General features: G+C 35.6%; 1 protein-coding gene across 2 annotated transcripts in view; it reads right to left on the reverse strand.

The window, feature by feature from the left end:
* PGR (progesterone receptor) overlaps positions 1–24,204 on the reverse strand; it is a 112,804-nt gene that overhangs the window by 23,809 nt on the left and 64,791 nt on the right. Inside the window, exons 4-5 of one of the 2 annotated variants that reach the window (XM_040489703.1) lie at positions 23,039–23,125; positions 12,198–12,503 (exon numbers count right to left, since the gene is read on the reverse strand). In XM_040489703.1, the coding sequence (XP_040345637.1) occupies positions 12,198–12,503; positions 23,039–23,125 (393 nt within the window). The remainder of the gene's footprint in view (positions 1–12,197; positions 12,504–23,038; positions 23,126–24,204) is intronic. The other variant, XM_040489704.1, reaches the window with a different exon arrangement.

Below are 24,204 nucleotides of genomic sequence, written 5' to 3' on the forward strand. Positions count from 1 at the left end.
TTACCAATATTTATAGCAGAAAGTGTATTATTTCCATTTAACAGGATGAAAAAGAACTCAGAAAACAGCTTTTTAAAATAGCCACCTTTTAGAGGGCTTACCTGTGATAAATGTACACTGTTAAATTGACTTGAACATGCTTGGTACAGAAGTATAATTTCCCCTCCCCCCCCCATTAACTGTAATATCATTCATTACTTTATACTGAAACAAAGAAGAGAACACTGAGATCAAATTCCCATTGATGATAATGATCAGGTAAAGTCAGTACATTTGCAGTGATGATCAAAATAAGAAACTACACATAGAGAAGTGATGGATGATTCTTAATTGTGTTTAACAAGTAGTAAAGAAAAATACCCTTTCCTTTTAAGTGACTTGACCTGATAGTTTCTGACAAAAGCCCTGTTACAAGCTGTTCAATCTTTAATGATTAAAAAAAAAAAACAAACAAAACAACTATGTGGTAACACATGGCATGTATGATCTTCTAAATTCTCCTGTGTTACTTCCAGGGTTTTGATAAAATATATAGATTGTGCTCCTGTAAAAGCTGTCTTGCATTGAAACATTTTATCCACAACAAAGGCAGAGCATTAAATGCCTCAGCACATTCTGACACAAAGTATGAATGAACTCTGAGGAGCATAGAAAAGCTACAGCACCGTAAGTATAATCACCAACAGATATATGATTGTTTTTATTTTTTTTTCCAACGTTTATTTATTTTTGGGACAGAGAGAGACAGAGCATGAACGGGGGAGGGGCAGATTGAGAGGGAGACACATAATCGGAAACAGGCTCCAGGCTCTGAGCCATCAGCCCAGAGCCTGACGGGGCTCGAACTCACGGACCGCGAGATCGTGACCTGGTTGAAGTCGAACGCTTAACCGACTGCGCCACCCAGGCGCCCCGATATATGATTGTTTTTAATGAATAAGGACTTGATGGCTAATGATTTAAAGTAGCATAGTTCCTTTCATATCAATTCTGTAATTCAAATTTCTATAAATACCCTTTAAGCACCCCTTTGGGATGAAGCTTTATGGTTGCAATTAGGCATAGAGACTAGAAAGACTAATACTTGCAGTCTGGAGACAGAAAAAAAATGAGAACATAATTATAATTCAGAGTGATAGTAGTATGGTTGATAAAGGCAAGAATGATGTGGTAGAGCAAAGTGGCCTTTGGCTCAGTCTGGGAAGGCTCAGGGAACACTTCAAGTGGCAGATGATTAGAATCCTGAGGGCTAGTTAGAGACCAGCACGGGGGAAATGTGGGAAAAGGGAAGAATCTTCAGGTAGAGAAACGATATGTAAGAAGGCAGGATATTAAACAAAGAGCATTGTGGGAACTTTAGAGTTGCTTGAAGAGGAAGAATGAGAGATAACATTGTAAATTCAGGAGCCAAATCACAAAAGGTTCTTGAATGTTAAGGCTAGTAAGTTTGGACTTTGTTATGGAAAGGAAAAGGAATGATATAATTGATTATAATTGTTTTTAGAAAGATGATTCTGATGGCAGAAAAGGATTGTTTGGGGGCAGGGTGAAACTGGTAATCGGGTTAGTCAAAGAGCTACAACTGAAATCTAGGAAAAAAGGACAAGGACCTAAACTGAATCATGACAGTAGCAGTGGATGTAGCATGTATAATGAATCCTATATTTAATAAATAGAGTTGACAAAATTTGATAACTAATTGGATAGGAGGTGAAGGAGAAAAGTGAGCTCAGGATACCCAAGATTCTGTCTGAGGCACCATTTCAAGATACAGGTTTTAGGTTTATGGAGTAGAAGGTCATATTGACTTGGAAATGCATCCATGTGGAAATACATAAATAGTTGAAATAGGTGGTCCAATAGTTCATTACAGGGTCTGGGTTTATAGTATGTATTTAGGAGTCATCAGAATATAGTGTTAGTTGAAGACAAGGCTATGAATGGGCTCATCCAGTCTGTGCAGAATGAGAAACTACTGGAGTAGAAGATGGAACTCAGGAAATGCCAAGTTTATGGTGTGAATGGAAGAACAAATCCACAAAGGAAACAAAATTTGTAAAAAACATATCCACCTCAAGGGGAAATGATAAATGCCAAAGTACGAGTATCAGCCAGAAATGGTTATTTCATTAGTGTCTCCAGAGGCATGCAAAACATGGTAATGGCTGAAAGTATTCATTAGATTTGATAAAAAAAAAAAATTTGTTGACATCAACAATATTAATTTCAGTGGAATAGGATGTTAGAAAAATCATTTTTTGAAAGGCTTTATAACAGTATTCTCAAACCTTGACTTCACTCCTAGGCTAATCTCATTTCTTTCCCACCACTTGTGGGGGCGGGCAGTAAGTTGATTTATTTACTTTAATTGAGATGAAAGAAAAAATCCTTTGTCACATATGCAATGGCTGTCCCTGACTCAAAAATATTTTGGCATGCTTCAAGGCAGAAAACAAGGCAAAGACTGTTGCAGTCTTCTGATACTGTTAATTGCAAGTAGTCTGGCCAACTGAGATTAAGGAGCAAGATATGTTTTCAAAAATGCAATATTTAAAAATGTTAAAGCATTAACCCTAATAGATTTTTTCACAAAATAAACAGAAAAATCAGGACAAAATTTCTAAAAAGCCAATATTTTCCCCAAACCCCTCTGTCACATAAAGTCTGCTACAATGTATTGATATATAGGATAAAGAATATTTCAAGGTGAACCTGAATTGGGAATGAGGACTTATTAATTTAATTTCCAAAGCCTACCCTGACTTTCAAGACCCTCCTTGATCAAATCATAACTATGACTCTAAATTTCCTTCTACTACTCTCTCCAACGTAAATTTATTGTCAGTGGCTTCTTAATACTTGGGTGATGAGCCCCCCCAGGAGGCCAATACTGTAGTAGTGTTTGAAAACCATATATATAATTGTATTTTCTCAATTAGCAGGTATTAAATGTTATCATTACTATGCTGTGGGGGAAGGTATGATAACATTTTTTTTGTGTTATGAATAGAAAAGATTGAGAATAATTCACCAAACATACCTCATGCTTTCCTTATTTTACATCATAAGCCACACTATTCCAAAGTCTCACTTCTTCAAGGTACAATGTAACTGACACCTTGACTCTGAAGCCTTTCTCTAGTCCCTGAAGATAAAAATGTCTTCTGTCTCTCTTTTCTTTATATCTGTATCTTATGTCACTTTCACATACCACTATAGTTGTTTGTGTATCTTATTTATTCCACTGGATTGAAAATTCCTTAACAGAAGGAATATGTCTTATTCATTAAAAAAATTATAACTAACATAGTGTTGTATTAGTTTCAGGTGTACAACATAATGATTCAACATTTCTATAAATTACACAGTGATCATCACTGTAATTACACAGTGCTCATCACTACACTGTTGCAGGTGTAGTCACCACCTGCAACCAAAACAATGTTTTACATTATTAATGACTTTACTCTCTACAGTATACTTTTCATCTCCATGACTTATTTCATAACTGCAAGTTTGTATCTTTTAGACTCTTGTATCTATTTCATACATCCCCCTCCCCCCCCACTCCTCTCTGGCAACAACCAATTTGTTCTCTGTATTTAAGTCTTTTTTTTTGGTGTCTTTATTTCTTCTTTTTTTAAAATTCCACATATAAGTGAAATCATATGTTATGTCTTTCTCTGGCTTAATACCTTTTAGGTACACTGGATGAATGGGCTCATCCAGTCTGTGTAGGATGAGAAACTACTGGAGTAGAAGATGGAACTCAGGAAATGCCAAATTTACGGTGTGAATGGAAGAACAAATCCAAAAAGGAAACAAAATGTGTAAATTGAGAGAAACATGTCCACCTGAAGGTTTTGTTTCAAATGGTATGATCTCACTTTTTAAATCACTGGTAATATTCCATTATATATTTATACCACATCTTCTTTATCCATTCATTTATTAATAAGCACTTGGGTTGCTTCCATATCTTTTCTATGAATAATGCTGCAGTAAACACTGGGGTGCATGTATCTTTTCAATTAGTGTTTTCATTTTAAGTTTTATTTTAACTCCAGTAGTGTTCAGCTGTACCATACAGTGATTCAACAATTCCATATGTTACTCAGTGCTTGTCATGATAAATGTACTCTTTAGTCCCCATCACCTGTTTCACCCATTCCCCTGCCCACCTCCCTGCTGGTAACCATCAGTTTGTTCTCTATAGTGAAGAGTCTGTTTCTTGGTTTGTGTCTTCCCCCCCCCTTTTCTTATTTGTTTTGTTTCTTAACTTCCACATATGAGTGAAATCATATGATAATTTGTCTTTCTCTGACTGACTTATTTCACTTAGCATAATACTCTCTAGCTCCATCTGTGTTGTTGCAAATAGCAAGATTTCATTCTTTTTTATGGCTGAATAGTATTTCTGTGTGTGTGTGTGTGTGAGAGAGAGAGAGAGAGAGAGAGAGCGGGAACCGTATCTTCTTTATCCATTCATCTGTTAATGGACACTTGGACTACTTCTATAATTTGGCTATTATAAATAGTGCTGCAATAAACATATATCCTTTTGACTTGATGTCTTGTATTTTTTGGATAAATGTCCAGAATTTCGATGACTGGATCATATGATATTTCCAACTTTTTGAGGAACTTCCATAAATTGGTGTAATTGCACAAATTTACATGCCCACCAACAGTGCACAAGGGTTCCTTTTTCTCTGTATCTTTGCCAATATTTGTTATTTATTATCTTTTTCATTCTGGCCATTCTGACAGGTGTGAGGTGATATCTCATTGTGGTTTTGATTTACATTTCCTCAAAGATGAGTGATGTTGAGCATCTTTTCATGTGTCTATTGGCTATCTATATGTCTTCTTTGGAGAAATGCCTGTTCATGTCTTCTGTCCATTTTTAAATTAGGCTTTTTTTTTTGGTGTTGAGTTGCATAAGTTCTTTATACACTTTGGATACTAAAACTTTATTAGATATGCCATTTGCAAATATCTTCTCCCATTCAGCAGACTTTTAGTTTTGTTGGTTGTTTCCTTTGCACTGCAGAAGCTTTTTATTTTGAGGTAGTCCCAATAGTTTATTTTTGCTTTTGTTTCCCATGCCTCAGGAGACATATCTAGGAAGATGTTACAGCTCCTCTCAGAGAAATTACCGCCTGTGCTCTCTTCTAGGATTTTTATGGTTTCAGGTCTACATTTAGGTCTTTCCTCCATTTTGAATTTATTTTTGTGTATAGTATGAAAACTGATCTAGTTTCTTTCTTTTGCGTGTTGCTATCCAGTTTTCCCAATCCATTTGTTGAAAAGAGTGTCTTTTTCCCATTGGATATTCTTTCCCCTTTGTTGAAGATTAATTGGCCATATAGTTGTGGGTTTACTTCTGGGTTTTCTATTCTGTTCCTTTGATCTATATGTCTGATTCCATGGCAGTACCATACTGTTTAGATTGCTACAACTTCGTAGTATTTCTTGAAGTCTGGGATTGTGACCTTCGGCCTTGTTCTTTTTCAAGATCGCTTTGGCTCTTTGGGTTCTTGTGGCTCCAAACAAATTTTAGGAGTGTTTGTTCAAGTGCAGTGGAAAATGCTGTTGGTATTTTAATAGGGATTGAATTAAATCTGTATATTGCTTTGTGTAATATGGACATTTTAACAATATCAGTTCTTCCAATCCTTGATCATGGAATATCTTTCCATTTGTTTGTGTTGTCTTCAATTTCCCTCACTGATATTTTATAGTTTTCAGAGTACAGGTCTTTCATATTACTTGGTTAAGTTTACTCAGATATTTTATTGTTTTTGATGCAGTTGTAAATGGTTATGTTTTCTTAATTTCTCTTTCTGCTATTTCTTTTTTTTTTTTATTTTTTTTATTTATATATGAAATTTATTGTCAAATTGGTTTCCATACAACACCCAGTGTTCATCCCAAAAGGTGCCCTCCTCAATACCCATCACCCACCCTCTCCTCCCTCCCACCCCCCATCAACCCTCAGTTTGCTCTCAGTTCTCAACAGTCTCTTATGCTTTGGCTCTCTCCCACTCTAACCTCCTTTCTTTTTTTTTTTTCCTTCCACTCCCCCATGGGTTCCTGTTAAGTTTCTCAGGATCCACATAAGAGTGAAACCATATGGTATCTGTCTTTCTCTGTATGGCTTATTTCACTTAGCATCACACTCTCCAGTTCCATCCACGTTGCTACAAAAGGCCATATTTCATTTTTTCTCATTGCCACGTAGTATTCCATAGTGTATATAAACCACAATTTCTTTATCCATTCATCAGTTGATGGACATTTAGGCTCTTTCCATAATTTGGCTATTGTTGAGAGTGCTGCTATGAACATTGGGGTACAAGTGCCCCTATGCATCAGTACTCCTGTGTCCCTTGGATAAATTCCTAGCAGTGCTATTGCTGGGTCATAGGGTAGGTCTATTTTTAATTTTCTGAGGAACCTCCACACTGCTTTCCAGAGCGGCTGCACCAATTTGCATTCCCACCAACAGTGCAAGAGGGTTCCCGTTTCTCCACATCCTCTCCAGCATCTATAGTCTCCTGATTTGTTCATTTTGGCCACTCTGACTGGCGTGAGGTGATACCTGAGTGTGGTTTTGATTTGTATTTCCCTGATAAGGAGCGACGCTGAACATCTTTTCATGTGCCTGTTGGCCATCCGGATGTCTTCTTTAGAGAAGTGTCTATTCATGTTTTCTGCCACATGAATTCAGCAAAGTTGCAGGATACAAAATCAATGTACAGAAATCAGTTGCATTCTTATACACTAACAATGAAGTAACAGAAAGACAAATAAGGAAACTGATCCCATTCACAATTGCACCAAGAAGCATAAAATACCTAGGAATAAATCTAACCAAAGATGTAAAGGATCTGTATGCTGAAAACTATAGAAAGCTTATGAAGGTAATTGAAGAAGATTTAAAGAAATGGAAAGACATTCCCTGCTCATGGATTGGAAGAATAAATATTGTCAAAATGTCAATACTACCCAAAGCTATCTACACATTCAATGCAATCCCAATCAAAATTGCACCAGCATTCTTCTCGAAACTAGAACAAGCAATCCTAAAATTCATATGGAACCACAAAAGGCCCCGAATAGCCAAAGTAATTTTGAAGAAGAAGACCAAAGCAGGAGGCATCACATTCCCAGACTTTAGCCTCTACTACAAAGCTGTCATCATCAAGACAGCATGGTATCTGCTATTTCATTATAAGTGTATAGAAATACAACTGATTTCCCTTGTATGTAACTGTTTTGTCTTGTTGCTTTAAAATTTTTGCTTTCTCATTACTTTTTGCCATTTTAATTATTATCGATCTTGGTGTGGACCTCCATGTGTTCATCTTCTTAGGGGCTCTCTGTGCTTCCTGGACTTGAATGCTATTTCCTTGTCCGGGAAGGGAAGTTTTCAGCTTTTAATTCTTCAAATAAGTTTTATTCCTCTTTTCTCTATTTTCTCCTTCTGTACCCCCTATAACATGAATGTTATTATACTTAATGATGTTACTGAGTTCCCTTAACCATGCTTTAATTTTTATGATTCAGTTTTTCTTTTTTAAGTTCATCTTGTTTGCTTTCCATTACTCTGTCATCCAGATGCTGATTTGTTCAGCATTCTCTAATCTGCTGTTAGTTCTCCTGTATACTTTTATTTCAGTAATTGTATTATTCATCTCTGACTGGTTATTTGTTTATTTTATAATTCTTTGTTGAGATCCACCACTATTTTTTCAAGTCCAGTGAATATCTTTATGACCATTACTTTGAATTATTTATCAGGCATATTATTTCTATTTCATTTAGATCTTTTACTATGCTTTTGTTCAGTTCTTTCATTTGGGACATAGTCCTCTGCCCCATTTTGCCTCTGTTTGTTTATAGGTATTAGGATGGACAGCTATGTCTCCTGGTATTAAAAGTAGTGGTCATGTTAAGAAGAGGTTTTGTGGTGCCTGGTAGTTAATGTCCCCTGTTCACCAGAACCATGTGCTCCTGGGGTGTCTCCTGGATATTGGCTGGGTGAGCACTGCTGTTGTGGCTAACCCACTAGCTGACTGAACTTTCAGTCCAGTTAGCTGCAATGACTGGCTTTACCTGCTGTGGTTTCACAGGACAGGGTTTGGTCCCTGTGCTTTTGTAAGGCATATCTGAGATAATCATGGGTTTCTTGACAGTTGGTGTTGGCAGTCAGGCTAGCTGTCAGTACTCTGTTTTCTGCAACTATGTACACACCAATTGGCAGAGTATTCTCCTTATGTGGCCCCCTGAGTAGCTTTTGTTGGTAGTTGGGGCTGGCAGTCAGATCAAATTTTCCATCCAGGATGGCTGTCACAGCAACAGGCACAGTAAACAGGGGGCTCTCTTTGAGTGGCCAGCTAAAATGCTCAGGTACTGGAAGTGCCCATGTGCTGGTGTTGAGGGTTATTCCCTGCTATCCCCAGGGCAGGAGTGACTTAGGAGTGGCATTGGTCCCTGCTGGGCTGTTTGCACAGTATATAAGGGCAGGAGCTCCTTTTGAGGAATGCCTGCTGAAGTGGAAGAGATGAAGTGGGTCTGCATGGAAACGTGACTTGGGGTGCATGGTGCTGGCAAGATAGCAGGTGTTCCTGCTGATATCCACAAGTGTCCAGCTAGGTTGGGGGAGGGGAAGAGAAATGATGTCTGCCAACACTTCTGTTCCTGAGGAAATTTCCTATTGATGCATGTCCCTCCAGCCCATGTTCTAAGATTAGTCAATAACTCTCCATGTATATTCCAGGCACTATTCAAACTGCGCTATATGTTGTGTTGAGTCAGTAGGGTTACTTATTATGCTAGCTCTTTAAGTAGAGGAGGTCTCAGTTTCCTATGGCCCTTTGGTCTCCCTGAAGCTAAGTCCACTGATTTTCAATGTACCCAGAGTTAGGCCCTCCAGATTTTCAAAGCTTGCCAAGTTAAGCTCCGTTGGTTTTCAAAGTCAGATGTTAGGAGGACTTGTCTTCCCAGTGCACATCCCCAGTGCTTCAGGTGCCTGGTGTAGGGTCTGATCCTATTGCTTCACCATGCTACAGTGTCCCTTCCATTTGTGGTTAGTCTTACGGGGCTTTGGTTCCCAACCATGTCCCTGCCCCTTTTCTTCCTTTCAATGTGGTCTCCTCTCCATGATTAATTGTGGAAGGTTTGTTCTGCCAATATTCACATCATTTTCAGAGTTAGTTTCACAGATACAGCTGTTATTTCAGCGTGTCTCTGGGATGAGGTGAGCTCAAGATTCTCCTATTCTTCTATCCTCCTGACCTCTGTCTTGTTCATTTTTCTAAAATTTGCAAATATTGTGTTGCTTCAAGTTCCAAATAAGAAAATATTACCTACTGATGTTACGGCTAAATGTCAATGTAAAATCATTCACATAACTGATACAATATGTCAGATGTAATATATCTTAAGAGATATTTTAAATGTGTTATCATGAAGCTAAAGCATCTTGCAAGTCTCCATTACACAGGAGCAATGATATCTCTGAAATATGAGAGAGATATTGGATAGGATGCAATTACCCTAATGGGTCCAATATAATAGAAGAGCACAAATAAAGAAAAAATGAGGAAGTCCTGACCAGGCAACAAGCATTCTCTCAGGGACCTGTAGATATACACCATGGAGCCCTTAGGCATACTGTTACTTTAGTTGTTGTTGTTGTTGTTTTACATTTGATCTTAATCTGACTTCCAAAATACTCTTTCCTATTGTGAAAGAATCACCTGATCTGTCAACGTGTTTTACTAGCAGCATCATTCTTGCACTGTAAATAAGTAAACTGACATCCTGACTTATTAACAGGCTTCATTTAACCAAGTACCGTATGAGTGAATGGATAAAATAAGTTTCTCTCATGAAAAATTGATCACCAAATGCTAGGATATGTTGCATCCAAATGTGTTCACACTATGAGCTCAGACTTTGGGCTTTTCTTTCTAACACTACTGTTTAATTGTTACATCATGCATACAGCATGCTATAGACACTTACTGAGTGAATCAAGTGAATAAAAACTATTCTGGCTAAAAGTCAACTGAAAGGTTTTGAGTAGCTAATGATACCAGATTACTTTATATACATGAGTCCTTTCAAAAAGATCAATATATATGGTTCACTGACCATTTTCATCATTCACACACTATGTAGACCATGCAAATATAGTTTAAAAGAGCACAGGCCGCACAATCATTTGCTAATCGAAATTATCAAAATAGATTATCAAATAAGCTTCCCTTATTGTTACAGGTAATAGAAACAGTACCTGTAATACTGGTAGATGCCATCATTCTTTTTTACTTACACACAAATTACATTTTGGAATTATTAAAAAAGTTGCCACTAAATTCAGTGTAAAAATTTTCTCTCACTGTTTTTGGAAATGTGAGGATGAAATAGCTTCACAGAGAAGTGTTTCAACTTAAAATGTACACTAGCTTTTACCCAAAGTGAATAAATTATATTTTAAGCTATAACTGGTTATTTTCTAAATTTGCCAACTGATAGTAGAATGTTTTTAAATAGTAAAGAACCTCCAAAATGCAAAAAATATAAACTGTATCAACCAAAATCAAAGAAATTGCTTTTCCAAATAATATAAAAACTAAGAAAAGTTAAACACATATTACTCTTATTTTTAAACAGAAGAAGTTCAATGCTATTGCAATAATTTAATAGAGATCTATCAAATTTGATAACCACTTTACAGCAAGTTTTAAAAATTCAGAAGTTTTCTAACAGAAAAAAATTACCTGTCCAAGACTTTCAGTAACAATGGAGCTAATAAGAACCTGGTTATTTGGAATTTTCTATAAAATTACTTTATCTCCATTAGAATAGTGAATTTTATTAATTTTTATCAAAGTGCATTTTTTAAAAGATTCAACAAACAGGAACCTATTTTTCTTTCTGTTTCACATAACCTTGAATTTTCAGTAACAAGTATTTCAAACATTTCAGGTAAAATAATAACAAATATATTAAGGCAAATTGAGAAAAAAAATTCTTTAAAAAAGGCTGTTGAATTTACTTGCAGACCAAAAGCATATGTTCAATTCTTGATTAGATACTGGTAAAATAAACTGGTCTAAAAAAGCATAAGGATATTTTTGGTGTGAAGAGATTGTAATTTAAAAAACTGCTTTATTTTTACTTATGGGATTAATGCTTCCACAAGTAATGGCTACCCATGTGTTCTCCTGGCTCTGCAGTCTCAGATTTAGCCAAGTGAAAAATGCATCCTTGTAATTCTTTCAACCTCTAGGCTCCTATGGAGCTGTGCTAAGGAAGCAAACTAGTTATTAAATAAAATGACTTAGGGGCGCCTGGGTGGCGCAGTCGGTTAAGCGTCCGACTTCAACCAGGTCACGATCTCGCGGTCCGTGAGTTCGAGCCCCGCGTCGGGCTCTGGGCTGATGGCTCAGAGCCTGGAGCCTGTTTCTGATTCTGTGTCTCCCTCTCTCTCTGCCCCTCCCCCGTTCATGCTCTGTCTCTCTCTGTCCCAAAAATGAATAAACGTTGAAAAAAAAATTAAAAAAAAAAATGACTTAAATCCCTTCATGATGGTACAACCCAAATTCTGTTATCTGCTTTTTCTGAGTATAAATTAGAGAAAATAGTGACTGGAAGAAATTCATTTCTCTATGTCCAAATTATTTACATATGTTTATCAATTATGTTTCTTAATTAACTTTAAGCACCCCACTGTACTCTGAATACTATTTTGACATATTATATGAATAGAAACATCCGGTTTTATTTTCAACCATTTGAAGTTTGTTAAATTTGGTTAAATTAGCACTTAGAATGGAAGACACACTTTTACACACAATTTGTCTTTCTCTGAACTACTATAACATCTGTGCTTTAACATACAAACTTATGCTCTTCCTTAATTGTTTCAATCACGTAATTCTTGAATCATCAAGACTCAAAGTATTATCTATGACTATTGTATTTCCATAGCACACAGTAGGGTCCTAGACAAGCAACATATTATTTAGGATCCTAGATAAGTATTTCACACTGCTGAAATGCATACTATAACATGCTGTTTAGACAATACTTAATTTACTGAACAGGCCTTAACAGTTTTCCTAGTACAACAAATTTTGTAAAATTTCCATTTCATGCTATTATATACAAATTATTATTACCTGGCAATGATTTAGACCACTTGACTACTGAAAGAAGTTGTCTCTCGCCTAGTTGATTAAGACTTGTCAGCAAAGAACTGGAGGTATCAGGTTTGGTGTTGTCATGTCCTGCATAGATCACATCTGGTTCAATGCTCATTAGCAGGTTAATCAATGGGGGGATCAACTGTATGTCTTGATTTGGTGAAAAAGCGATTCTCTGGCTTAGGGCTTGGCTTTCATTTGGAATGCCCACAGGCTGTGGGAGAGCAACAGCATCCAATGCTCTCATAACTCTGACTTTATTGAACTTTTTAAACTTTCGACCTACACAAAAGAAAAAAAGAAAAGATCATATAAATACATATCATCCAAATCTTTCAGCAGACTGTTATTTTTCTTAACAGAAATTAGAATTATAATTCTATAATTAGAATTATAGTTTAGGAGGTTTTAGCATCAATCTAATAAGATGAAATTGAATAAATAAAATGTTAGGTCTCAGATTTGGATTAAAGAATTAATTACACCAGGGGCACCTGGGTGGCTCAGTCAAGCATCTGACCCCTCATTTTGGATCAGGTCATGATCTCATGGTTTGTGGATTTGAGCCCTGTGTTGGGTGTGTGTTGATGGCATGAGGCCTGCTTGGGACTCTCTCTTCTTCTCTCTCTGCCCCTACTCCACTTGCATGCTCTCTTTCTCACACACCCTCAAAATAAATAAACTTAAAAAAAATAATTACACCGCCATTTGGCAGGTGGGTGTGGTGTGAAATATTTACACCAGTATCCAATGGAGGATTATGAAGTTTTGCAGCAACATGAAAAGACAAATGGCTTTTAGTAAAGACTAAGCTCATTATTGGTAAATATTCTGACAGGATTGCCTTCCAAAAGTTAATGCTACAGCCTCCATTACTTAAAATATAATTTTCAGTAAATACCGAATCTTGTTTTGGGTTTCATTCCTTTAGGAATGTGTTGAGAGTAATATAAGATGATGGATGGGTTAGGAGGATCTTGGACTCACTTTGTCCTCCAGATATACCAAGATAACAGCTACATTTATTCAACTAACTCTGAAAATGATCTGAAGACTGGCAGAACAGAACTTCCACAGTTGTTCGTGGAGAGGAGGGCACATTGAAAAGTGTAGGAGGGGGGCGCCTGGGTGGCTCAGTCGGTTAAGCGTCTGACTTCGGCTCAGGTCATGATCTCCTGGTCCGTGAGTTCAAGCCCCGCATCGGGATCTGTGCTGACAGCTCAGAGCCTGGAGCCTGCTTCAGATTCTGTGTTTCCCTCTCTCTCTGACCCTCCCCCATTCATGCTCTGTCTCTCTCTATATCAAAAATAAACATTAAAAAAATTAAAAAAAAAAATAAAAGTGTAGGAGGAGTGGAAACACAGCTGGGAACTAAATATTTCGTGGTATTGACACAAATGGGAGGGACATCACAAGCATGGAAAAGCAAGAGGATCTGACCCCACACTAGGCACCACCTGCATTGGGCACCTGTGCCAGGAAGATGAGTCCATATAACATTGGGCTTTCAATATCAGCATGGTTTAACATGAAGAGCTTTAAAAATCAGTGGGCTTAAAGCCCATCCTTGTGGGAACTAGTGCAAATATTCTCCATCTGCCTTGCTAAAACTGTGTACTCAACTGCTGAGTTTCCCTGTAGAGACTCACTCCACCTAACCCCACCTGCCTCAGTAGGCATCCATCAATCCATCTGGCTCTGGGAAGCAGAAGGAAGATAACTTCATATACCAGCATGTCCACAGTCCTAGCAGCCCAGCCTCTTGGCTACCTGCACAGGAAACAAGCCTTACCCCTTATATACCTGAAACTGTGTCAGAGTGGCTAATTATAGACATTTGGTCTGACTGCTGGCCCCATCCACTAATAAGCCCATTATGACCTCAGACAAGACCATCAAAGATCAAAGACCGAACCCTGTTCAGTATGCCCACAGCAGGTCATTGCAGCTGGTTGGGCTGAAAGTAACTGCAAATCATCCACAACAGTAGGGTATACACAGCTCTTACAGGGGCATCCCTGGAGCACTTGGTTTTGGTGACCAGGATGGTTTATACTATAGGGTACCACAGGACCTCTTCTTCACAAGGCCATTACTTAATACCAGAAAACATACATGACCTACCTAATACACATAAACAAACACAGAGAGGCAAAATTACGAGATAGAGAAATACCTTCCAAATGAAGGAACAAGACAAAAGCACAGCAAAACATCTAAATGAAATGAAAATAACCAATATGTCTGATAAATAATTCAATTATTGGCCACAAACATACTCACTGGACTTGAGAAGAGTGTAGATGATTTGTTAGATCTTCAACAAAGAGATGGAAAATACAAAAAGAAACAGTCATAAATAAAGAATTCATAACTGAAATAAAAAATACACTAGAGGAAATCAACAACAGATTGGAGGATGCAGAATAACACATCAGAGATCTGGAAGACAGTGTAATGGAAAGCAACCAGGCTTAACAAGAAAGGGAAAAAGGAATAAAAAATGAGAAGAGGTTAAGGAAACTCAGTGGCATTATCAAGAGTGATAATATTTGCATTATAATAATCACTAAAGGAAATGAGAAAATAAAAAGGGCAGAAAAGTTACTTCAATAAATAATAGCTGAAAATCACCTTAATCTGAGCAAAAGAATACATCCAAGTCCAGGAAAACAGAGATTCCCTAACAAGATGAACCTAAAGAAGTCCACACCAAGATAGGTAATTATAATGGTAAAAAATTAATGGTAAAGCAAAATTTTAAAAGCAGAAACAGAAAACAGTTACATGTGAGGGAAATTCCATAAGGCTATAAGTTGATTTTCAAATAGAAACTTTGCAAGACAGAAGGGAATGATGTGATGTATTCAAAGTAGTGAAAGAAAAAGACCTACTATCAAGAATATTCTACTGGTAGATTATAATTCAGAATTGAAGGAGAGATAAAGTGTTTCACAGACAAACATAAGTCAAAGGAGTTCATCACACAAAACTAACCTTATAAGAAATGCTGAAGGTAATTTTTTGAGTGGAAAGAAAAGGTCAGAGCTATAAGAAAATTATGAAAGAAAAAATTCACAGGTATAAGCAAACATACAGTAAAGGTTATTAATCACTTATAAAACCAATATGAAGACTAAAATACAAAAGTAGTAAAATAACATATCTATAATAATCAGTCAAGGGATACACAAAAATATGTAATATATGGCATCATATACGTAAAACATGGATGAGGAAGTATAATTTAGTGCTTGTAGAATGTGTTCAAATTTAAGTGACCATCAACTTAATATAGACTGCTCTAATGTTATATCTGAAACCAATGATAACCTTACAAATTAAAAAAAAACTATCACAGATATACGCAAAAAAGAAAGAAATCCAAGCATTACACTAAAGACAGACATCAAATCATAAGGTAAGAAGAAAGGAACACAAAAGAAATGTAAAACAAACCTGAAAACAATGAACAAAATGGCAAAAATTACATACCTATCAATAAGTATAAATGGACTAAATGCTCCAATCAAAATACACAGGGTGAATGAATGGATAAAAAAACAACAACACCCAACTCTATTCTGCCTAGAAGAGACTCACATCAGACCTAAAGACACATACCAACTAAACATAAAAGGGAAAAACATGTATCATGCAAAAGGAGTCGGAAAAAAAAAGGGCAGCAATATTTATATCAGACAAAATAGACTTCAAAACAAAAAGAAGGACACTACATTTCAATAAAGGAATCCATTCAGTGAGAAGATACAAAAACTGTAAATATCTATTCACCCAACATAGAAGCACCTAAATATATAAAGCAAATATTAGCAGACTCAAAGAGATTAACAGCAATACAATAACATTAGGGGACATAGTATCCCATTTATATCAATGGATAGATCATTCAGGCATAAAATTAACACAGAAATAGTGATTCTGAATGACACACAGCCCAGATGGACCTAATAGATATACACAGAACAGTCCACCCAAACACAGCAAAATACACATACTTTTCACATACACATGGAATATTCTCCAGAAGAGATCACATGTTAGACCACAAAACAATTCTCAATAAATTTGAAAAGACTGAAATATCAAGTGTCTTTTATGACCACAATAATATAGAACTAGAAATCAGTAACAAGATAAAACTGGAAAGAACACAAACACATGGAGGCTAAACAATTTATAGGGCAACCAAAAAAATCACAGAGGAAATAAAAACAATACATGGAGAGAAATGAAAATGAAAACAGAATGACCCAAAATCTTTGGGATGCATGTAAAGCAGTTCTAAGAGGAAAGTTTATAGCAATACAGGCTTACCTCAAGAAACAAGAAAAATTACAAGTAAACAACACAACCTTACAATTGAAGGAACTAGAAAAAGAAGAACAAACAGATCCCTATGCTAGTAGAAGGAAAGAAATAATAAAGATTGTAGCAGAATAAAAAAAAAATCAGACTAAAAAACCAAACAAGAGTAAAGATCAATGAAACTAAGAGCTTATTTTTAGAAAAGTAAACAAAATTTCTAAAACTTTATCCAGAATCATCAAGGAAAAAGAGAGAGGATTTAAATAAATAGAAGCAGAAATAAAAGAGGAGAAGTAACAATTGACACCAGGGAAATACAACAGAGTATAAGACTGCTACAAAAAATTATATGCTAACAAATTGTACAACCTAGTAGAAATCGATAAATATCTGGAAACATAAACAATCTCCCAAACTGAATCAGGAAGAAAAGGAAAGTAGAACAGACATTAATAGCAATGAAACTGAATAAGTGATCTAAAAAGCTCCTAACAAACAAAAGTCCAGGACCAGATGGCCAATGAATTCTATGAAACATTTAAAGAAAATTGAATACCTATTATTTTCAAATTATTCCAAAAAATTAAAGAGGGAGAAAAACTTACAAATTCATTCAATGAGGCCAGCATTAACCTGATACCAAAACCAAAAGAGGTACTACAAGGAAAGAAAACTAAGGGCTATGAACATAGATGCAAAAATTCTCAACAAAATATTAGCAAGCAGAATTCAAGGATACATTAAAAATTATTCACCACAATCAAGTGAGATTTATTCCAGGGATACAAGGGTGGTTCAATATTCACAAATCAATCAAAATGATAACTTCAAATAACCAAGGATAAAAACTATATAATGACCTCAGTGGGTACAGGAAAAGCATCTGACAAAATATATAGCATATATTCATGTTAAAAACTTTCAAAAAAGTGGATTTAGAAGGAATGTACTTCAATATAATAAAGGTCATATATGAAAAACCCACAGCTAACATCATACCCATGAAAAACACAGAACATTTCCTCTATGATCAGGATCAAGACGAGGATGTCCTGTCTCATCAGTGTTATTCAACATAGTACTGGAAATCCTAGCAACAGCAATCAGACAAGAAAAAGAAGCAAAAGGCATCTAAATGGGTAAGGAAGAAGTAAGACTGTCACAAATTTAGATGACATGATACTATTTATAGGAAACCCTCAGGATTCCACTAAAAACTATTAGAAGTAATAAATTAATTCAGTAAAGTTTTAGAATTCATAATTAACATACAGGAATCTGTTACATTTGTATATACTGGTAATGAAGTAGCAGGAGGAGAAATGTAGAAAACAATTCCATTTACAATCATATCAAAAAGAATAAAATACTTAGGAAAAAATTTAATGAAACAGATGAAAGACCTGAACTCTGAAATTATACAGCATTGTTCAAAAAAAATGATGACAAAAACAAATAGAAACATAATGCTTATGGATTTGAAGAATTAATATTGTTAAAATGTCCAAACAACCTAAAACAACTTACTGATTTGATGCAATCTCTACCAAAACAGCAATAGTATTTTTCACAGAACTAGAACAAATAATCTTATAATTTGTATGGAAACACAAAATGCCCTAAATAGTCAAAGAAATGTTGACAAAGAACAAAGCTAGAGATATATCAATTCCAGATTTCAGGATATCCTAGAAAGCTAGCCTAATGAAAATATTATGGTACTGGCACATAAATAAACTACACTCATCAATGAAACACAGTAGAGTACAGAAATAAAGCCACACCTATAGTCAATTGATCTACCATATAGGAGGTAAAAATATACAATGGGGAAAATTCAGTCTCTTCAATAAACAGTGCTGGGAAAACTGGACAGCTACATGCAAAGGAACTGGACCACTTATACCATATACAAAAATAAACTCAAAATGGATTAAAGACCTAAATGTGAGACATGAAACCACAAAATTGCTATAAGAAAATATAGACAGTAATCTTATTTAATAAATACAATTTATTGTTTTTCTTTCTAATTCCAAAGTAATATGTGGCTTTCACAGACATTTTAGAGAATCCCAAAGAATTTTTAAAGTAAAATTTTATTTCTTTATTATTATTTTTAAAAATTTATTTAAAAAAATTTTTTTCAACGTTTATTTATTTTTGGGACAGAGAGAGACAGAGCATGAACGGGCGAGGGGCAGAGAGAGAGTGAGACACAGAATCAGAAACAGGCTCCAGGCTCTGAGCCATCAGCCCAGAGCCCCACGCGGGGCTCGAACTCACGGACCGCGAGATCGTGACCTGGCTGAAGTCGGACGCTTAACCGACTGCGCCACCCAGGCGCCCCTTATTTTTAAAAATTTAAATCCAAGTTAGTTAACATAGTGTAATAATGGTTTCAGGAGTAGAATTTAGTGATTCATCACTTTATATGTATCACCCAGTGCTCATCCCAGCAAGTGCCTTCTTTAATGTCCATCGCCCATTTAGCCCATCCCCCCACTTCAAGCCCCTCCAGCAGCCCTCAGTTTGTTCTTTGTATTTAGGAGTCTTTTATGATTTGCCTCCCTGTTTTTATATTATTTTTCCTTTCCTACACCAATGTTCCTCTGTTTTATTTCTTGAATTCCACATATGAGTGAAATCATGATGTCTTTCTCTGACTTATTTCCCTTAACATAATACATTCTAGTTCCATCCATGCAGTTACAAATGGCAAGATGTCATTCCTTTTGATAACGAAGTAATATTCCATTGTATATATTTTCCACATCTTCTTGATCCATTCAACAGTCAATGGACATTTGGGCTCTTTCCATAATTTGCCTATTGTTGATAGTGCTGCTGTAAACATTGGGGTGCACATTCCCCTTTCAATCAGCACTTTTGCATCCTTTGTATAAATACCTAGTAGTGCACATGGTGGGTCATATGGTAGCGGTATTTTCAGTTTTTTGATGAACCTCCATACTGTTTCCCAGAGTGGCTGCACCAGTTTGCATTCCAAAATCAGTGTAAGAGGGTTCCCCCTTCACATCCTTGCCAACACCTGTTGTTTCTTGTGTTGTTAATTTTAGCCATTATGACAAGTGTGAGGTGGTATCTCATCATGGTTTTGATTTGTATTGCCCTGCTGATGAGTGATGTTGACTATCTTTTCATGTGTCTATTAGCCATATGGATGTCCTTTGGAAAAATGTCTATGTTCATGTCTTCTGCCCATTACTTCACTGGCTATTTGTTTTTTGGGTGTTGAGTTTGATAAGTTCTTCATAGATTTTGGATACTAACCCTTTACCAGATATGTCATTTGCAAATATCTTCTCCCATTACATAGGCTGCCTTTTAGTTTTACTGATTGTTTCCTTTGCTGTGCAGAAGATTTTTATCTTGATGTGGTCCCAATAGTTCATTTTTGCTTTAGTTTCCCTTGCCTCCAGAGCCATGTCTAGTAAGAAGTTGCTGCGGCTGAGGTCAAAGAGGTTGCTGCCTCTTTCCTCCTCCAGGATTTTGATTGTTTCCTGTCTTACAGTTTGGTCTTTCAGCCATTTTGAATTTATTTTTATGTATGGTGTAAGAAAGTGGCCCAGTTTCATTCTTCTGCATGTCACCCTCCAGTTTTCTCAACGCCATTTGCCTCTAGAAACTGTCTTTTTTCCACTGTATATTCTTTCCTGCTTCATGAATATTAGTTGGTCATACATTTGTGGGTCCAGTTGTGGGTTCTCTATTTTGTTCCATTGATCTATGTGTCTGGTTTTGTGCCAGTACCATACTGTTTTGATGATTACAGCTTTGTAATACAGTTTGAAGTCTGGAATTGTGATGCCTCCAGCTTTGCTTTTTTTTTTTTTTTCAACATTACTTTGGCTATACAGGGTCCTCCGTTGTTCCATACACATTTTAGTATTGTTTGTTCTAGCTCTGTGAAGAATGCTGGTGTTATTTTGATAGAGATTGCACTGAATGTGTAGATTGCTTTGGGTAGTATTGACATTTTAACAATATTTGTTCTTCCCAACCATAAGCATGGAATGTTTTTCCATTTATTTGTGTCTTCTTCAATTTCTTTCATAAGCTTTCTATAGTGTTCCATGTACAGATCTTTTACCTCTTTGGTTAGGTTTATTCCTAGGTATCTTATGGATTTTGGTGAAATTGTAAATGGGATCAATGAATTGATTTCTTTTGGCTGCCTCATTATTGGTGCCTAGAAATGCAACCTACTTCTGTACTTTGATTTTATATCCTGCACCTTTGCTGAATTCATGAATCAGTTCTAGCAGTTTGTGTGTGTGTGTGGTGTGTGGAGTCTTTTGGGTTTTCCACACAAAGTATCACATGTTGTCTGTGAAGAGTGAATGTTTGACTTATTCCCTGCCTATTTGTATGCCTTTTATTTCTTTTTGTTGTCTTATTGCTAAGGCTAGGACTTCCAAGTACTATGTTGAACAATACTGTTGAGAGTGGACATCCCTCTCGTGTCCCTGACCTTAGGGGAAAAGTTCTCAGTTTTCTCCCATTGAGGTTGATTAGCTGTGGGCCTTTCATATATGGCCTTTATGATGTTGAGGTATGTTCCTTCTATCCCTACTTTTTGAGGGTTTTTATCAAGAAAGAATGCTGTGTTTAGACAGTAATCACTTGGTCATCAGTCTTAGCATCATATTTAGATATATCCCCTAAAGCAATGGAAAAAAATGAAATTAAACTATTGGGACTACATTAAAATAAAAAAGCTTTTGCACAGTGAAGGAAACTCAACAAACCAAAAAGGCAACCTACTGACTGGTAGAAGATATTAGAAAATGATATAATCTAGTAAAGGGTTAATATCTAAAAAAAAAAAAAAAAGACCATATACAACTCAGCAAAAGAAACAATCTGATTTAAAAATGGGCAGAGAATCTGAACAGGGAGTTTTTTCAAAGATATACAAATGGCCAACAGAATCATGAAAAGGTGCTCAACATCACTAATCATCAGGGAAAAGCAAATAAAAACCACAAGAAAATGTAATATTACACCTTACACCAGAATAGCTAGAATAAAAAAGACAAGAAGTAAGTGTTAGTGAGGATGTGGAGAAAAGGAAACCCTCATGCATTGTTGGTAGAAATGTAAACTGGTGCAACCATTATGGAAAACAGTATGGAGGGTACTCAAACGATTAGAAACAATTAGAAACAATTACCATATGATCCAGTAATCCACTATTGGATATTTACCCGAAGGAAATGAAAACACTAATTTGGAAAGATATATGCACCTCTATGTATACTGAAGCATTATTAATGATAGCCAAGATATGGAAACAAACCAAGTATCCAGTGATAAATGAATAGATAAAGAAGATGTGTGACACACCACACACACACACACACACACACACACACACACACAATGGAATAGTACTCAGCCATAAGAAATAATGAGATTTTGCTATTTATGACAACATGGACGGACCTAAAGGATTTGTGCTAAGTGAAAGACTTGTATGATTTCACTTATATGTGAAATCTAACAACAAAAAATAATGAATAAACAAACAAAAAGCAGAAAAAGACCCATAAAAATACACAAATGAAATTGATGGTTGCCAGAGGGAAGGTGGATGGGGGGATGGGAAAAATGGAAGGAGGAGAGTGGGAAACACAGGGTTGTACTTTTGGAATGAATATTTCACCAGGATAAAAGTTATAGCATATTTATCGTAATCAGTAGTATTGTAACAACACTGTTTGGTGATAGATGTAGCTACACTTGTGAACATAGTATAACATAATGTGGAATCACTATGTTGTACACCTGAAACTAATGTAACATTGTGTGTCCACTATACTTCAATTAAAAAAAAAGAATGCAAGAGGTGGGTTGGGGCATGGGCTACATAGGTAGGTATAAACATCCAGTTATAAGATAATTAAGTCACACACATTAAAAGTACAGCATAGGGTATTTCGTAAATAATATTGTAATAACTTTCTATGGTGAGAGATGGTGACTACACTTATTGTTATGAGAAGTAAGTAGTGTATAGAATTGTTGAATCACTATGATGCACACCTGAAACTAATATAACATACACAGCTATACTTCAAAAACAAAAATGAAAAAAAAATCTATAGAACTTCATATAATTGTACCTCTAGCTTTTCGTTGAGAAAATAATGGCAAAAAGTAATCAGTATTAAATAACAACATAGAATGCCTTTGTATTAATTACAAAACTATTTATGTACTTTGAAAAATAATAGCATCTGCAGGTTTGGGTAAGCTAATTAGACAATAGTGGTATAGGTACAGTAACGACCTTCCACTGTACTATTTTTCCCAACTACTGTGTCTATCTTTAGGAGATGATATGTATGGGAGCTTTCATTGTTTTCCTGGAGGGAGAGAAGACCTGGGATCAGATACTAGGGAGTAGACATGAGAACATAAGAAAAGACAGAAAGAATGACTTAATAGGATCTCTTACTCACCCTGATGAATTTTATTCTGAGGGATGGAATGTGCAAAAGTTTCACAGCTGCACTGTATGTAATAGCCTTCAAAGTGGATACAAATGTCTATCAAAATGAGAATAGGTTAATGATAGTCATAGGATGTAATAATATAATTCAGTAAAAATGAATAAACCAGAATACACATCAGAATAAAGAACTTCACTAATGTTAGGCAAATAATTCAAGTTACAGAAATATATATGCCATATGATATTATTTCTATAAAGTGGGGGAGAAAACCTTCAAAACTAAGGAATATAATGTTGATGTAAATATATATTCAGAAAACTTATAAAATGATACAAGGGAATGATAAACTCAATATTCAAGATAGAGGTTTCCTGGGAAAATGATAGCTTACATGTAGCCTAGTAGTAAAAATTCTGAACTGTTTTACAAAAAATTGTAGGGAGTTGAGAGGGCAGAGAAAAAGGTTCTGAACTTATTTAGTATGCATTATTTAAAAAGGTTGGTAAAATGTTATAGGCATACTTATTAATTTTGATACAATTAAAGGGTAATATAGATTTAATTATGACTCATCAGAAGGAGCATGTAAGCACTAGCAAAATGGAAAAACACATTGAAATTAACAATGGATGACTGAGGATTGAATGGGGAAAAGAAAATGAAGGAAAAATTGACCAACCCAGAAAATTAAGAAAAGGAATATTTAACAAATATACTTAAGTAAACACATAAAATGTATTGGAAGAAATAAAAGCTTATATACTGATTATCCTAACAAATGTCAGTGTCAAAGAAAGGCTGGGTTAAAAAATATCTATTTGTAGCTTACAAGAAAAATAATAAAAACAGGAAAATAAGTTGAAAATTAAAAGATGAAAAGAAGTTAACAAGGCAAATACAATATGTGAAAAGCAGAGGAAGCAATATTAGTAACACATAAAAACAGAATTAAAGTCCAAAGACATTAAAGTGAGACAAAGTGAGGATATTAAGGATAAATTGTAGCCTCCTCAAAGAAAACATAAGCATAAGCCTCTATAAAGCAAACACAGCAACCAAACACTGAAAACAGGAAAATCCTTAAAAAAAATACCCAGAGTAGGAATATTCCTATATTTCTTTCATATTTTACACATCAAATACACAATTAATAATACAGATAGAGAACTTAA

Source organism: Herpailurus yagouaroundi, unplaced genomic scaffold (genome assembly GCF_014898765.1).
Source record: "Herpailurus yagouaroundi ecotype Mexico unplaced genomic scaffold, PumYag 180, whole genome shotgun sequence".
NCBI classification, from domain to species: domain Eukaryota; kingdom Metazoa; phylum Chordata; class Mammalia; order Carnivora; family Felidae; genus Herpailurus; species Herpailurus yagouaroundi.